At 49.7% G+C, this 18,337-nt stretch overlaps 1 protein-coding gene across 1 annotated transcript; it reads right to left on the bottom strand.

The window, feature by feature from the left end:
* Window positions 1-300: 300 nt before the first annotated feature.
* LOC122363519 (hypoxanthine-guanine phosphoribosyltransferase-like) lies at window positions 301-17,721 on the bottom strand. Its single transcript, XM_043332907.1, has 7 exons — window positions 17,479-17,721; window positions 4,223-4,329; window positions 3,706-3,892; window positions 2,530-2,633; window positions 2,045-2,163; window positions 1,433-1,509; window positions 301-881 (listed from the first exon to the last, which is right to left on the bottom strand). Exons 1-7 carry the CDS (start codon window positions 17,500-17,502, stop codon window positions 834-836), a joined length of 666 nt encoding a protein of 221 aa, XP_043188842.1. The 5' UTR covers window positions 17,503-17,721; the 3' UTR covers window positions 301-833.
* Window positions 17,722-18,337: the final 616 nt, after the last annotated feature.

Here is an 18,337-nt window from a genome sequence, read left to right as displayed (position 1 = left end):
GGGGGGGCTATGAATAGCCCCCCCCCCCCCCCCAGTAGGGCGTGTTATACACAGACCCCAGTGGGGCGCGGGTTAAGTCATGTACCTGATTCTGGTTATCAACTGGAAATAAGTGATGAACGCTGCCTGCCCATTGCATCGAGTCATCGATCGTTAACTGGAAAATATTGTCTGAGGGGTCAAAGCTCTCCCCCCCCCCCCCCCCCACCTGGCCTAATACTCCGTGGCTGCGCGTACGCTTGCAATATCATAGCAAGGTTTTGCAGTTACCCGCTTTCAAACCGCGTTACAAAAACAGAGTAACAAAATGATGCGCATTTATTGTAGTGGCCTGTACTTGTTACTAAAAACTAAAAAGGTCAACGGGAGTCTTCACTGCGTTTAAAATGGCGTTCTTTAACAGAACTACGACCGTGATTGGGGTAATGTTTGGAATGTTCGCGGCGTTTTCGAACGCCACGGTGCTCTGATGCTGAGGTAAAATGCAATCGATATAATCACTAACACATTTACCACACCCACATCAGCCGCTGCTGTATGTCCATAGGACACCGCTTTGGTGCCCCGGCGCAGGGGTCGCGAAAGCAGGCCAGCAAAAGATGTTTTGTGAAGTCGCCCCGTCCTCTGATCGCCCCTGAACATCATACACATCAACAGAGACCGCACGATCGTCACAAAGGCCATGGTTCTGCGCTCAGACTTCGGACTACCCGGTAAGGCTTCCGAATATCTCCGGAGAGGAACTTGGACATCACAATAGTCCTCAGCTTGCTCATGTCGTCTCCCACTGGAACACACTCGGCAGGTATAGAGTAGTAAAGTAATGAAGGCAGCTACTTGCGGTACTTCTTCATCCCAGCTTGACTGATGACACAAATATGCTGGAAGCAAAAAAAAAAAACGGTTTAGCAAGGACATCAAGGCCGGTTGGTGGTTTTGCAACGAAAAAGAGCCAAATGATCGAGAAAAACAGATTATAGAAGTTGCTGGACCAAAAAAAAAAACGTGAAAATGATTGAGACCCATCGTGATCAAGATTCCACATGAGCCTTTTAACTTGCTTTTTTATTTTGCCTTCATTTTCAAACTCGAGAAATTTAGTCCATTTGACGCAAGGATCGCGATAACGGAACTCAGAACTGCATAATACCTACAAGTCATAATTTGAATTGAATTAAGAAATTCGCCCGTCATTAGCATTCGTATTTGGTTCTAATATACAAATTGCTGTGGCGATCAAAGGATATACAAATTTCGCGTTGGTAGTAACAATGGTAATAACAACAATTAATGGCATTATTAACACTAATGAAAGCAAACAAGTACATACATTCACTAGAAATTTCACATTTAACCAGGTGTTCAAATTGTACTTTCGAAGAAAATTAATCGTTGCTGCATAGCGCCCTTCATGTTTGAAACTTCAACTCACGTTCAGGTCCCTGAAGTATTCATTGAAGTCCAGCGCATAGCCAACCAAAAACTTGTCGGGCACAATAAAACCCGCATCTGTAAGAAGATGGGAACATGTCACTCGATTCAATGAAAAATTATTCGTATCAACTATCAACCAAAGAATGCCTATACCATTATCTAATCTTCAAAGCTGTCATTAATAATCAGTTTATGACTGAGACTGCATAAAGGACGCAACGTTGCATGCATTTAACACGCATTGGCTGCGATTAGAAATCAAGTGTTTCGGAAAATGAGCTCACATGATAACTTCAAAAAACAAATAGAATATTAGGTCAAAAATTCAAAAACGGTTCCTTAAAAATTTCATGCAGATTCAGCGCTTTCAGTCTAAGAAAAACGTCCCATTATTATAGTCAGTAGTCACCCACGCCAAATGGAACACAGCCTGCCACACTCATTTCATATCCGCGCCGTTTTCACCCGAATGTCACCCCAGCAATCCTCCCAGCTCCAAGGTCCCTCCATATACACATAAGTTACCAAAGGTTCCCCACCTCACTCTGGTGGCCAGGGGCCTGCAGGTCACGTTCGATTTCACTAGCTCACTAAGGTCCCCTCCACTTACACTCGGGCATGTAGCAGACGTCCCCATTGTTGTCCTCCCTGCGTTTCACTAGTAGGCTGGCCACGCGCACAGACTTGGGCTCGTACTGCTGTAACGTGTTCAGCAGCTTCTTCATTGTCCTGCAGCGAAGACAAGGGTGCGGATACGTCAGCAGGATTTAACTAAACGGAGATACAATGGGGCCCGCTGAATCAACCGGCGGAGAAACGCTTTCGCCGCATAAAGAGAACTATGCAAGTCGTGTTAAAAGTTTGTTTTTATTTGCAGGACGATAAGTATGAAGCGAACCCCAATGGCTATTTGGAAAACGAAGAAACTTTTGGGGAAAACTCCAATCAGCCAATGCAAAACATTCAATTCCTATCCTACGAGTATACGGGCTCTATGCCAATGGTATCATAACAACTGATTCCTGGACGTAATAGCACAAGTCACCGTGAGCATTCCAGCCCATGGGCTATCTGAGCAGTAAAAAAACTCGTTACCTGCCGGTGTCAATAATGTCCTCCACGATAAGGACGTTTCGCCCTTTCAACGAAGACAAGTTGTCGCTTCCCACTATCTTGATGAGACCACTTGATTGGTCGTTCTGAAAAGGCAAACGAACAAATATAACTCCATGCATGAAATTAAGTAACGAACTTCATCTGTCCTACAGCAGGCATTATAAACAACTGCAGGTTTGCACCAGTTTTTAGAGCACAATAAGCTGAAACTGGAAGAAACTTAAGTACGGCTCTCGCGAGATTAAGCGGTACGTTTTGCACTTTTACATTTCCGGTTATATCTCAGAAACTAATCGATCTACGATGAAGCAATTTTAAACGATCATGGCCGGCTTGTGAACCAACGAGTGGATCGCATCTTCAACACTTAAAGGCTTAAGACGACGAAGATATAGCCTGAAGTACACTAAAATTTTATAGGTGCAAAACCTACCGCTAAAACCCGCGAGACCTGTGCCTACCCATCAGAAATATTTGCCACAGCACAAGCATCCAGGATATCACTGCGACGTTAGCTTGGAAGCGAAAAAGCAGCGTCTCGCAGATACGATGCGAGTCACGAAGGTCATCGGGGGTCATCAGGGGTCACGAAGGGCATCATACGCGTCATAATCACATCCCGTCATGATTTAGATGCTTGGAAGTTAGTACAGCGAGCAAAAGACATAATATACCAAGATACCACGATCGTTTCCTAACATGCGTATGACGCAACAATAAGTGTTAACACGTTAAGGTGAATTGCGTCATGCAGCACTGGTGCAACTCTTATCAACGCGTCTCCGGTTCTTTGAATAGCGCGACACATGCAGACGCTAGCGTCGACACTCGACAGCCTCAGCAGGTTCAATGAGTCATGCAGCTATACAGCTCGTAGTAAGCCGATCCAGGGCGGACCTTGTCCTGCTGGAAGTGTCGGAAAGTGTACCCCCGAGTCCCTGACCCGTGGTCGTGCCCGCGCCCCAAGTTATCGCTGACCCCGTGACGGCAGCCTCAGCGTCCATGTGTTTGATGGCACATGCTGAGCGTGATATTCGTGCCAATAGGGACACAGTTGCGATTTTGCTTTCAAATGTAAACACAAGCATATCAATCCATAACTGCAGTGCATGGTTAGCATGCAGTCCATAGTACGTTAACCGTTCCAGGTGTTACCTCATAGCTCTTGAGCCGGATGAAGTCGATGGAGACAGGGATCGACTTTTGTCCCTGGTTGCAGTTGAGCTGGTTGATCTTGTCCATGAGGTCGGAGAAGAACTTGTAGCCACCTTTCAGCACACATAGCGCCGTCAGGGGCCCCTGGCCGAGCTCTTGGAAGATGTCGCGCGCAAGCCGCTCGATCCTGCAAAAGAAAAGTGTCACTTTGGGAAAATGCTGAGTAGAGTGCGAAGTGTACCTATGTAGGCCGTAAGATGTCTCAGTCGAACACCAGCCCAAAGACACGAAACACCCAGTGTTTTATATGTTTACACAGAGAAAAAAACTCACAAAAATGTTAACAAATTGGTTGAAAGTCGCCTCATTGCCAATAATCAGAAGCGGCATCAAACTGCATTGAATTGCCTCCTTAACGTGCAGCTCTGTAAACGCTACGTCATTATAGAGGCGCAGCAGCACAGCTCGCCATGCGGCAGGTAGGTAGATATATGCGCACGGTCTACGAGTATGTCACCTGTCCTGGATGATGCCGTGGGGAATGAGCACTTGCTCCAGGTCATTCTCGTAGTGCTTAGGGACGCAGAAGCAGCTGAGGTCAAACGGCTGCCACCTGTCCCCGATCTGAAACGACAGAAAAAAATGTCACCATACTGAACGAGATCAATGACAGAGAAGCTTCCCATGAGCCGATATAGTCCGTATTTGCTGTGACGAATATATGTTGATATGGACGGATAGTCGGCAATGCCAACGTAATGAGCGCTACAACGGTACACCAAAACGCACCTTTCCGTTGCTCAGGGGCGGTCGCAGACTTGGCGTTTGGGGGGGGCCAACTTGGCAAAGGGGCCCCTGCACTGACCCGGGGGCCCGGTGCTAGCTTAAAGGGGCCCACGGGCGTAGTGCATGAGTGCAGAAATCTAGCCATGACCGGTGAAGCGGGGGGGGGGGGGGTAGAGAGCGGCACCCGAGCGGAGGCTCATTGCCAGCTTTGAGAGTGCACTATGTCGAAAAGGTAAGTTCATTTGGAAGCATTGGTAATGTCAATAATTCACGCAACTGTGAATTGACTACCGCAAAAAGTAAAACCGGCTAACTTAGCCATTTTGAAGATATCGTGCTAAAACTTTTGACAGTGGGTCATCGGTACGTGTTCAATCACATGTCTTCCGTTTCTTATTTTTCACTTGAGCACACATGTAAGTTTTGAAGACCATCACAGTAGCAAATGCATCGAAAGATGGATAGTAGTGGGCAAAATATCCTGAATTTGTCGTGCTGCATCGAAAGTAGTGTTAATGAGAAAATGGGTTTTATTCCAGATTATTGTGGGTAGAGAATACATTGTCTGCACCCACTGGATAATTATTGTTGGTGCAACTTCACCCACTGCACCCGTGGCTCCTACACTAATAGGCCCATGGATAACGCTTCGGCGATACCTATCGCATAGAGGCTGCAATGTGGCCCTTAGAGTACAGTGTCAGACCCCCAGAGGCCGGCGTTGGACCCAAGGGTCAGCGAAGGGCCTCAAAGGCCCCAGATGGGGCCCCAGAGGCTGATGTGGGCCCTCAGAGGCAAATGCGTGACGCCTAAAGGTAAGTCTTGAGCCCCCATAGAATATAATACGGCCATCAGTGGCCGGTGTAGAGACCTCATAGGCCAGTTGGGGGCATATAGAGGCCAGTTTAGGGCCCTCAGAGACCAGTACAGGGCCTGCAAAGGGCAGTTTGAGACCATCAGAGACCGACTTGGGCACTCAGATGCTAATGTGGGTCCTTACAGGACAGCATGGGGCCCTCAGAGGTTAGCGTGGCCGCCGTGGGGCCCTTAAAGACCGGCATGGGTCGGCGTTGGACCCCAGAGGCCAGCCTCAAAGGCCAAAGATGGGCCCTCAAAGGTGATGCGGGCCCTAAGAGGCCGGCATCGGGTGTTCAGAATCCAGTGCGGGGCCCTCAGAGGCTAATGTGCGCCCTTACAGCCCAGCATGGGGCCCTCAGAGGTCAGAATGGGGCCCGGAAAGACTGGCATGGGCCGGCGTTGGACCCCAGAGGCCAGCAGAGGGCCCTCAAAGGCCAAGATGGGCCCTCAGAGGCCGATGCGGGCCCTTAGAGGCCGGTATCAGGTCTTCAGAATTCAGTGCGGGGCCCATAGAGGCTAATGTATGTCCTTACAGGCCAGCATGGGGCCCTCAGAGGTCAGTGTGGGGCCCTAAAAGACCGGCATGGGCCGGCGTTGGAACCCAGAGGCCAGCGGAGGGCCCTCAAAGGCCAAGATGGGCCCTCAGAGGCCGATGCGGGCCCTGGGAGGCTGGCATTGGGTCTTCAGAATCCAGTGCGGGGGGCCTCAGAGGCTAATGTGGGTCCTCATAGGCTAGCATGGGGCCCTTAGAGGTCAGTGTGTGGCCCTAAAAGACCGGCATAGGCCGGCATTGGACCCCAGAGACCAGCGGAGGGACCTCAAAGACCAAGAGGGGCCCTCAGAGGTCGATCCGGGCTCTTAGTGGCCGACATCGGGTCTTCAGAATCCAGTGCGGGGCCCTCAGAGACAATTAAAGGCTAGTCTTGAGACAGAAATGAGGCCACCAGAGCCTGTGTAAGGCCCTCAGCCGCCGATTGGGCCCCTGAGACCGGTTTAGGGGCCCTTAAAGGCCAGTGGAGGGCCCTCAGAGGTCAACGTGGGTCCTCAGCGGTCAATGTGGGCGCTTGACCGCCACTGAAGGGCCCTCAGAGGTGAGTGTAGGACCCTCAAAGACCGGTATGGGAGCTGTTAATAGCTGGCGTGGGTTTCTCGAGCCTCGTGACTATCGAATACGGGCCAGGGCCCCATACGCCCATGGGGGCCCATCGGTTGTTTGGGGGGGGCCAAATGATATGATGGCCCCCCCTGATTTGCCTTTGGGGGGGGGCCATGGCCCTGATGGCCCCCCCCCCTGCGACCGCCACTGCCGTTGCTAAGATAACCGTTACCATGACACAAGCGTACCGTACAGTTAAAAGCCAGTTTGTTTTCTCGACGTCCAGCGTTGCCGAGAGCCGTTCGCACCTTCCCGAGTGCCGCTGTCCTACCACCGGCCGTATAGGCCTATCAATATTTGCCCACAGCTTGCTGCTATCTATCGGGCCGTGATGATAGTGTGGCTATGTTACGGTGTCACTCAGTGTGTGAAACTGAGCGAAAACACTTAGCTTACTAAAAATAGAACTATCGTGCGTGTAAGTTGATGGATGCAATTGAGATAGCAAAAGGAATACGGTAAAAAAATGTTTTGTATTAAATGGACATTGGATAATGTATCGACATTAAACACAATATGTAACTGTAACAACACCATATATGATGGTGCACGATTGAAATAATTCAGTGCATAGACCTCTGTATACAGAGTATACGTTCAGTGTTATATAATTTTATCTTGTAGTCCAGACAATCGCGACATTATTGATGAGCCAACGCCAATAAATAAACCATTGAATTACACATTCACAGACCATATTACATTCACTCAAGGATGTACTCAGTTACAACAAATACACACAGTAATTATATGCATGCAAGATAATCAGCCATAATTGGATATCGATCCCGCAGTTTCAGCAGACATGACCTTTGACCAGCGGCCATTCGGGCACCCCTGAATGGCGTCTCTTTAGTCTATGTAGTTAGAATTATTCACTGCGAGTTTGGTCACGATATGACATCTGGGCTGACTCAGCAGATAACACTTGTCCCGTGAAACAGAACAGACTTTCGCAGCCAGACGCAGACACAGACACAAACGGGCACCGCCCACACAGCCACCGCCATATGCATCTGATTTCTGATAAAAAGGGACAGAGAAAGACGATAAACAAAGTCACGCTATCATACCACCAAAATCAAGTGGAAACAACCAGTTGATAGGAAGGAACAATTATTCCGTTTACCACGTTGTTAGCCGTTAGAGTCGTAAAGTCGCCCTCTCCCTCGCTGGCAGGGAGCGAGTTATGTGCCAGCTCCGGGCAGGGCATGTGTCAGCCTGTAGTGCGTCACATAACCAGAACAGTCATTACCAACATCCACAGATCACGGACAGCCTTCGCTGGCCGGCGGGACGTGGTCTGGTAACGCTGCGACATAATCTGCCTGGGGCTGACAGCATCCCTCCAAGCACCACAGAAGTGTAAATAATGGAGAACGCTACTCGAGTCTTACGTAACATGTTGAGAGGATTAATTTCCGCTTCAGTTTAGTCAGGCCTGCCGAGTTGCGGGTTTGATGCAGCGCGAGGCTCGCGAGTGCCGTACTCTTTGTCGGGTTCGTGAAACTATGACCCACTCGTCATTGAAATTGATTTCAGCGTTGTTTGTACCATCTGGACTTTTCTAATTACTTTAACGATATTATGTTTTAATTACTCTTCATTTTACGTCGTACTTTATTAGGTATAGTGCCTTTATTGTTTTGTATCGAATCTTGACCCTTGATCGATTGAAAAAGTCATCTTTTGGAAATAGCACGAAATAACTGAATGAAGGAATGAACAAATGAATGAATGAGTGAATGAATGAATCAATGAAATAGCAAATAAATGAATGAATCAATCAATCAATATATCAATGAATGAATGAATGAATGAATGAATGAATGAATGAATGAATGAATGAATGAATGAATGAATGAATGAATGAATGAATGAATGAATGAATGAATGAATGAATGAATGAATGTGCCAGTCTCGCCGACTCCAGTGGCCGCAGACAAGGAACATGGAGGGAGAGACAGTGAGCGACCAGTGACCACGCGAATCAAGTGTCCCGGCCGACCGTCCTGGCTCAGCGACAGCCACCGACATTTGAAAACAGGCGGCAAGCGAGGTTACCAAACATGTGACACAAGTGTCCGTCCTTCAGCACGTCGATGCCGTGAGATAATGAGGGCCCGGTAGTGAGCGAAGAATCAGGGAGAAATGGGTCGAATAAGCACCAAATACACTCACTCTGGAGAAGTTTCAAGTGACTTGTGATAAACGGGAAACCACTTGTTAGTTACGGACGAGCCGGACTTGGCTCAGTCAGACAGGCCCTCAGCCAATGAAACGCATGAGGGAGGAAGCAGTTCGAATAGGTACTATGTAATCTTTCACGAGTGATGATTGATGTCACTGGTGTTTTATTTTGGAGGAGCTGCATCTAAGTATAGGTATTTACGGTGTTTGGCGGCGGTGGCATAAAATATTATCTGGGTTGTCGGCCAGTAACCGGTTCCAAAAGGCAATAGGCTTCAACAAAACGTCGCCAGCGTGCTATAACTTATAATTACAATGAAGAATCTTCCAAATAACAATTCTTCAATTTTTCACTTGGGAAGTAAATGAAGCACAAGAGAGGCCTTCGACAGCGTTGGAGAATGACGGCTGCGACAGGAAAAACTGATTGATGACTCTTTCCACCACACCCCCGAACACCATGAATAATAGAACACTCTGGCCCCGGGGGCATTCCACGATAGATCGTACCAGGCCCGTCACCCTCATCTCTCAGATTTTAATGAAAATCGGTCCTAGGGGTAATCATAGACCCCAAAGACGCCTGGCAAAATATCAGACTTCTCAGATCAAAACTTTTTGAGTTATATTGCATTACATTTTTTAACTTCGGTTTGTAACGGTGAGTTTGATGGCCTATAACTCAAGAACGGGTTAAGCAACCAACAAAAAGTAAACAACACTAAGCTTGCGATGAATCAAAAATTAATATTACTATTTAAAAATTCCAAAGAAAAAATTTCATTGTTGAGAAAAAAACTTAATATTTTTTAATTTGCCTCTAATGACTTTTGGGACCAAAATTTTTCACATTTTTATTTTTTCAAAATTAACTTCATGTCATTGCAAATCGACATGCAAAAAATTAGAAAGGTGTTCTTTCTATAAGTTCCTCATTTTCCCGCAAACAAAATGGGTTTCGGAGGGGTTGATACGACCCCAGCACGCCGTTTCGCTTCTAATAGAGCTAGAGCCTCGCGGAAAAAACGAGCGTGTGTGCCGTTACAAGTCGCAGCGATTGGTACCCGATTTTAAGGTCTCAGGTTAACCGGTAGCGTCTGAGGTCAGGTCAAGTGACTGAAGTTACGGGTTCGGTCTTTAGTAAATAACTTCGCAAAAAAATGGCCGCAGAGCCGCGATTTTGGCATCATTGTGTTCGCCTAGCTCACGTGCATCGAATGGTATACTTTTTGCTAGGGTGAGGTCAACTTAAGTAGTTGACCTCGGGTCAAGGTCAGGTCAGAGCCCCTCAGGTCACGAAGCTGGGCAAAGGGTATCATATGGCATATCATTCGATTCGGAAGGTCATAGGCGCGGGAGCCGGGGGGGCAGTGGGGGCAGCTTGCCCCCCCAACTCTGGGGCCGTGGGGGCGGTGCCCCCACAGCTTTGAGACGGAATACCACACTTTTTTGCAAGTGTTTTCTTTTTTTGTTGAAAAATCCGAGGGGTGAAAAATAAGTGGCCTAAAACCGGTGAGAAAACTAGATTTGGGGGTACCCTAGGTTGATCTCTATTATGGTGTGCCCCCCCAGTCGGAAAGTAGTTCCCGCGCCCCTGCGGAAGGTCTTCCCGAGTCCATTGGTGGCTTTCCCGACTCTCTAGCTCCATTTGATCGGGAGTTATTGACGAAAAACTAGTACGACCCTAATGACGTCATAAATGACGTCACGCAAGGTTAACAATGCAAAAGTGAAGCGTCGGTCTTTGCAAGGATTGCATGAAATCACGATAACATGTACGTGAGATAGTTTTAGATTATTCTCGGCGCCAAAATAACGGTTTTTTATATTTCCCCATTGATTTATAACAGTGATGTCACGTGACCGACCTGACCTCATGTAACCTTAAAAAATTCCCAGATATACAGGTTGTGAGACCTCTGGAGGACACCATGTATGCGTCCTGTAACTTTCATCTCGGACAGCTATGGTCATTGGCGTCCAAAACAATGTCAGAACCAAACAGCCTTTTTCACCCTCGCGCTTATAAGAAAGAGGGTTGGATGAACCCTCTTTTCACTTTTTTCAGATGACTCAGACTTCAATTGAAATTTCAGTAACCCGTGATGTCATTAGGCAGCTTTACCACGCCATTTGTAAGCTCCCCTCCCGAAATCACTATTGGAAACCGTTATCGTGACGTAAAATAAATACATTTATAGAAAGAACACCTTCCTAACTTTTTGCATATTTCTTAACAATGAGCCAAATATTTCTTTAAAGAAATAAAAATTCAAAAAAATTTGGTCCCAAAGTCCAAAAAATACAAATGTAAGAAAACTCGATATGTCATATATCAAAAATAGCGTATTTTTTGAAATTTCAAAAATGCATATTAATCTCTGTTTCATTGCCAGTTCAATGTTATATAACATTTGGCATTTGAATAATCCGTCTTAGAGTTACAGCCCGCCGAACTTAGCGTTGCAAAGCAAGATCCAAAAAATGTTATACACTATAACTCAAAAAATACTTATCTGATAAGCCTGAAATTGTTACAGGTGGATTCAGAGCCCCTGATTACCCCTGAGACCAATTCTCGTCAAATTCCAAGAGATGAGGGTGTCAAATTGGAAAAAAGTGGTACGATCTATCGTGGAATGCCCCCCCGGGGGGAGTTACGGCTCTGGTAACAGCCGAGCGGTGCGATACGACTACTGGAACCCGAGCAGCCGGCGGCGGCTCAGTGCACTGAGCGGGCAGCAATGGGATCACACTGGGACACAGTTCCCCTCCAGCACTTCCGGCGGTGCTGGAATCGTACCGGGCGTCTCCAGCACGCGTCCCACGCGCCCAGAGCACGTGTCCTCGGACCACAGCGGGACGCTGCCTCAGACGGCGACCTCAGTGTGTCCCCGGCCATCTTGGGTAGTGTTCTGGACTGGGCTTTGACAAGCGGAGCAGACGGCGGGTTAGCGCTGGAGGACGTAAACAGACGACCCGGCGTCTGCGCCTGGTCACCGCAAATCAGAGCGTATCGCGGTAACTTCGCGGTAACTTGACGCGGCGTGTATCTGGGTACGCCAGGACCAGGTCACCCACGTGGCAATCGCGGGAAAGAGCTTATATCCTGGTATAACAGCGATTCATCGCTTTCTACGTGTTATTTCTGAAGTATAAGGATCATTTTTCGCTTAGGTCAATGACGGAGTGAGGACGTTAGAGGTTCAGTAATATTCAAATGTTTCAAATTTCGACATTTTTTTACAAATCGGCACACTCGTGAACTGTCAGGAACTCAGCCCGACTGTTCGATTCCCCTCTCGCCTCTGGCCTTTGTCCAAATCAAATCTAACCAAAAGACTGTGGATTTGGCTCCTCACGTCTTATTGTCACGATATGGTCAAGCAAACAGACAAACAAAACTGTGCAATGCAATGACTTGATTACAATGTGACTCGAATGCGACATGAGCGCAGTCGCTACCCGTAAATTGCCTCCTTGAATCACGGTGAGGCCGTTTGTATGCAAAATAATTGCCGAGGAAATGTAAGTAAATCCCTAATGGGGGCCTGCCATGTTAATATAGCTTATATTAACATGGCCAGGCGTCGGGTACCGGTAGCCGAACGAGGTTGATGTTAGAGGCAGGACTGCAATCCCACCTCTTAAGATTTTGGCTGTTCGGCGCAATTTAGTTGGTGGGCTTCGAACAGGACAGCAGTCCCATTCTCAGCGTGCAGTAAATTGCGCTGACCACATTGCCGCGGAGCGAGCGGACAAAAGCCGGCACATCAGTCCGACTCCGAGAGCCACACCACACGGACAACGTTCCGGTCCCGCCCGAGTCTCCTGCCAGAATGCGCCGCCGCCGCGGCACCGGCCCCACATCGACCGCCGGTCACATGATCTACGGGTCACCAATCAGCGACCGCGCCGCGCGGCGCGGCCGAGCGCCCGCCAGGTAGACTGCACCGCAGCGCTGCTCGCTGCAGCAGCGGCGGCCAGCCGGACGGCCCGGCGGCCGTGAACGGATAACAAATACTAACATTTCTCCCCACCAAAATGTGGGAACTCTAAAGTTAACACATTTTCAACAAAAACGCGCACACATTTACATGCAGGCACACTTCACTTCACTGGCCGCACGCGAACTTGGTTGCGGCTGTCGTTGCGGGCCTCGTCAGTCCTCCCGCAGCTGGCCCTGGGCTCCTGGAACGGAGGCCAGCGTCATCGGCTACGTCCTCTTCTTCCTCCTCTTCCACAGGCGTGGGAACGCTGGGAAGTGATGCGGTGCTGCCGGTGGTGCAGGCGTCCTCCAGCTCAGGCTCCACCTCTGTCTTGGGCCGTGGCTCCTCCAGCGGCTCCGAAGACGTCGTCTTTTCGGAGATGGCTGCCGGCAGCCTCCCAGTTTCGGCGTTGACGGGCACCGCCGGGACCGCCGGGGCGCTACAGCACTCCGGCTCCGGCCCATCCCGCTCACAGCAGATGTGTCTATCTCCCCATGGGGAGACGAGGAGGGCTCTAGACCCTGACTCCGGGCCACAGCCCAGGAGTTGTGTTCGCCCGGCGACAGCCCGGCTCCGCCCACACCATTTTGCTCTGGGTCATCATTTGACCCCTTGACAGAGAGAGTCATCTCCCCGTCTTTGTTTGTTAATGTTTTATGTTGCTCACCACACAGGTGAGTCTTTTCAGCATTCAGCAGCTCTGAAATCTGCGAGGTTCGCGCCTTTGCGGAACCATGATCGGATGATGAGTATTCATCCGTCGTCAATGTCATCGTCATTTCACTGGAACAGCCCACTGGCTCGTTCCAGCGTGGCTCAGGCAGCATGCCGTCCACTTCCATGGCGGCCTCATTCTGGCCGACCCTGGTCTCAGCTAGACTCCTCACCTGTCTCAGCTGACGACAGTGGGAATTCTGGTGACCGGGCTGATTCAGCGAATCATTGCCGTGGTACCCGTGAAGTGCGTAGCCAAAGACCGTCTCTATGGCCCGCAGACCCTCTCCGATCTCAATCTGCCTCCACAACACGACACGATACAAATAATCGATGCCGATTAGGAGATCCACCTCCCCACCGTCAAAATCGTCGGCCATCAAATCCGGCAGTCCGGAAGGCCCAGTGGGTGGTGAGGTGGCTGGGAGGGGTGAGCATAAGGTCTCCGTGCTCCACATCTTTAACGTCACGGGATCGCCACCGCACCGACTTCGGAGCGTCACTTCAATTTGTTCGTAAGGTCTGGCTGCTTCCGTCCGTTCCTGGAAGCCGGAACAGGCAAACATGCCCGTACCTGTTACAGGGAGCCCCAGCTCCCCTGCCAAAGAAGTTCTGATGTAGGAGGCGTCTGAACCTCCATCAATGAGGAGGCGTGCCTTTCGCTTGCCTTCCGGTCCCTCGACATCAACCAATGCCGTCAGGAAAAACGTTTCTTTTCCAGAGATGCCTGTGGCATTGTAACATTTGTGGCTCTTTGAACCTGAGTCACCAGCTTCGGCATCGGACTGACCACCCTCAGTTGTGGCCTCCACAGGGTAGAAAGGTGGAGCCTCGGGCGACAGCCCGGGCCTCTCTTCACCGATCTCCTCATGTGGGGCAGCATTCGCAAAGTGAAGCAGCGAGTGGTGCTTTCTGCCGCAGATGGCACACGAGTCGCCACGACAGACTCCGGCCACATGACCCGTCCCGAGGCACTGATAGCAGGCTTTGGAAGCCCTGGTGCTCTTCCATCGGGCCTCCACTGAGAGCTCCTGGAACTCAGTGCACTGGTCCAGCCGGTGGGAACCGCGCCCGCAGCATCCGCACACAGGCGCACCGGGCTCTTTCCCTGGGCTCGCCATGCTTTGGGCGTGCAGACTCCTGAAAGCAGACGGCGCCGAGATCGGAGTGTCGGATGAACCGGCACTAGCCTTGCCTCCCCTGGCCGATTCTCGGATTCGCATCTCATGTTGCAGGAATTCCAGAAACTCGGAGAAGTCGCTGCTCTCTCGTCTGGCCCACTCGAGACGCCAGCTTTCTGGGATTTTATCTCTCACGACCGGCAGCATCAGACTAGAGAAACTGTCAGAACTGACTCCCAGGGTACTCAGCGCGCGAGTATGCGCCATCAAATGATCTACGAGAGATCTCATCGCCTTCAGGTCATTTTGTGGGACCGACGGCATGCTCAACATGTCTCTCATTAAGGTCTCTCGAACCAGGTCATCACGCTTGAAGCGCTCTTTGAGAGCTGACACAGCTTCAGCGTACCCGCCACCTGAGACGGGAATGCCTTGCACGCACTTGAGTGCGACTCCAGCCAGGTGCGATTTGAGCACCACAAATCTCTGGATATCCGCGAAGCCAGGATTGTTGTGGACCGAGATTTCAAATAGTTCCCAGAACTCAGACCATTTCATAATGTCCCCGTGAAAAGTAGGAATTTTCACGGAGATGGAAGACTTAAAATCAGCGTTTCCCGACACAGTCGGTGGCTCAGCCCTTTCCTTGGCTTCCTCAGCCCTTTCAAGGCGGGTGAGGAGGCGAGAGCCAAGAAACACCTCATCCTCCATGGTCTGCATGTGACCAGAATCATCTGCCTGCCCTAGCTTGTCGAGCTCAGCCTGAGTGCTGTGCAGCTCGCTCTGCACCTTCTGAACATGGTGGAGCTTGAGGGCAAGTAGGTCTGGGTCCAAGTTTTTACGATCACCTTCTCGGTAAGTTCGTAGCTCATTGCACAGTTTCGTGGCCTTTGAACGAAGTTTTGTTCTCGTACTCAAAAGTTCATCCATGATGTGACAGGCTTCAAAATTCAACTTAAATTTTTAAATATAAAGCGGACTGTATGTAAAACAAATTATAGCAAAACCATCTAACCGGACATCAATCCGATCAAGCGGAAAAACCTCAATTTCACGAGAGGAGAATAATAGCAAAGTAGGAATCGAAAGTCAGTCCAATCGCCAAGACGGTAGTCCCAACGAAGGCCAGCCCAATCGCCAAGACGGAAGTCCCAACGAAAGCCAGTCCAATCGCCAAGACGGAAGTCCCAACGAAAGAAAAGACGATCCGGCCCGGAGGACTTATGTCAGGAACTCAGCCCGACTGTTCGATTCCCCTCTCGCCTCTGGCCTTTGTCCAAATCAAATCTAACCAAAAGACTGTGGATTTGGCTCCTCACGTCTTATTGCCACGATATGGTCAAGCAAACAGACAAACAAAACTGTGCAATGCAATGACTTGATTACAATGTGACTCGAATGCGACATGAGCGCAGTCGCTACCCGTAAATTGCCTCCTTGAATCACGGTGAGGCCGTTTGTATGCAAAATAATTGCCGAGGAAATGTAAGTAAATCCCTAATGGGGGCCTGCCATGTTAATATAGCTTATATTAACATGGCCAGGCGTCGGGTACCGGTAGCCGAACGAGGTTGATGTTAGAGGCAGGACTGCAATCCCACCTCTTAAGATTTTGGCTGTTCGGCGCAATTTAGTTGGTGGGCTTCGAACAGGACAGCAGTCCCATTCTCAGCGTGCAGTAAATTGCGCTGACCACATTGCCGCGGAGCGAGCGGACAAAAGCCGGCACATCAGTCCGACTCCGAGAGCCACACCACACGGACAACGTTCCGGTCCCGCCCGAGTCTCCTGCCAGAATGCGCCGCCGCCGCGGCACCGGCCCCACATCGACCGCCGGTCACATGATCTACGGGTCACCAATCAGCGACCGCGCCGCGCGGCGCGGCCGAGCGCCCGCCAGGTAGACTGCGCCGCAGCGCTGCTCGCTGCAGCAGCGGCGGCCAGCCGGACGGCCCGGCGGCCGTGAACGGATAACAAATACTAACATGAACCAAAAGAGCTAAAGCGCTGCAAAAAAAGCGCAATCGATTGACCGGAGGTGAACGGTTTGTCCTACAAAGGAAGAAAACCCTGAACTTGACATTTCTGTGGAATTATAATGTCTGCAGGATAAAAAATGATAAAATGGCATCTTTAATAAAAATGACCTTCTTTATAACATCCATCCGCTTCAAAGGATAGCGTTTTATGGGCGAGGCGCATCGAAAGAATGATAATTCGTCATAAAGGAGTATGTACGTACATCTGAAAATTTGACCGAAGGTCATGACTAGAGATGTCAATCGGATACCAACTTTTTGGTATACCGATAACAAACCGATACCAACTTGGTATTTGGTATTTCAATCATAATGTACTTGGTATATTGTTGGTATTATGAGCCCTCACTTATGTGTAAGAGGCTGATAAATTGGTAAAAAGACGGTATTTCCTCATGTTATGAAGTTGGTTCGGTACCTATGGGTATTTCCTTACGATTTATGTTGGGATTTGGTTGGGATTCATTCATTCATCATGCTGCACACCAATCGATCCGTAGCCTATTGTTAAGCTGAACACATTCTTTGCTCTATCATGTCTCGATCAAAATTTATTGGCGAAAAACCGCTTGTGACCCTAACGGCTAGCATGACCGTACGAGTTACCGATGGCCATAAGCCGCACCTGACCCTTATCGGTCCGGGATCAAATACGATGTTGATTCGATCGTTGATTGTTGATGATGTTGATTCGATTCGGGATCAAATAGTCGGGATGAAATACGATGTTGTAAGCTTTGCCGAATTTCGTAACGCCACGCACCGATATTTCTCCAACACAAATATACTGCAGAGCGCTAGCAAAAAAACCCCTCCCCTCTAAATAAAGCGAATGTCATGCGATACGACAGACGAAATCGCGCTCCCACTCCCCACCGTTAACCTCCCCTCGTGCAGCCCACAGCCAGCCCGCGTCTCACCTCAACAGCGTGTGTGTCGGTCATGTCGTCAGGGAGCGGGCGGCCCTCCTACGGCAGCGCTCGATCGAGACTGCCGGCCGGCCTGTGTCGACCAAGGTCACCACTCCGCCCCACTCAGCTGACTGCGGTACCTCCCCATAGATGGCAGCACCGTACCGTCCGGTGGCGTGGAATCGTCTCGGCGCTGCTACTATGCTCGATGCTCATGACCGGCGCCTAGCTGCTTGAAGCCATATTTGTTGTGATATGATGAGCCAAAAGGCATTTCCCAGGTGTGTTTTTTATTGTTTTGCTGTACCGTCAGCAAGGATGAGATGAGAGTCAAATGGGCGTATTCTGACTTCTGAGGACGCCGACGGCAAAGACGGTTGTCCCAGACCTTAGCCCCCATGGATCCACCGACCACCAGTGTGCCTAAAACCTAAATGCACGTTTGTCATGCCTAGTTTTTTTTATTATTTATGAGGGACATTTTACTGAGACACATTTGCAAATCAGCATTTAACATCCACTATACATTCCAATGCGAACTGGCTAATAGCCCCCCCAGCCAGGCCAGCCCCCAACCCTGACCTGACCCTACCCTGACCCTTCAGGCCTCAGCCAAAGCTATGCTGCAATCTTCCAACAACTCCCATCAGAGGTCAGCCCTGTCGCTGTTACTTCAATACTCTCCGCTAGATGTCAGGTCATGCTCTACAGGCGCCGCCAATTCCCGACCGACTGGTCGAACGGTGAGGTTGGTGACGTCAGTAGCCGCCCGAGACGGCGCGCAGGGCCCAGGGGCGTGCGCAGGACATCGGGAAGGTAGGCTAGGCTGTCGGTGAGGCGATAAGTCCACGGAAAATTTGCACCTTTT

The sequence above is a fragment of the Amphibalanus amphitrite genome, unplaced genomic scaffold (genome assembly GCF_019059575.1).
Source record: "Amphibalanus amphitrite isolate SeventyFive unplaced genomic scaffold, NRLGWU_Aamphi_draft 000625F_arrow, whole genome shotgun sequence".
In the NCBI taxonomy this organism is placed as follows: Eukaryota; Metazoa; Arthropoda; class Thecostraca; order Balanomorpha; family Balanidae; genus Amphibalanus; species Amphibalanus amphitrite.
Note: the sequence above shows the minus strand (reverse complement) of the source record. Positions and strands in the feature narration are given on the sequence as shown.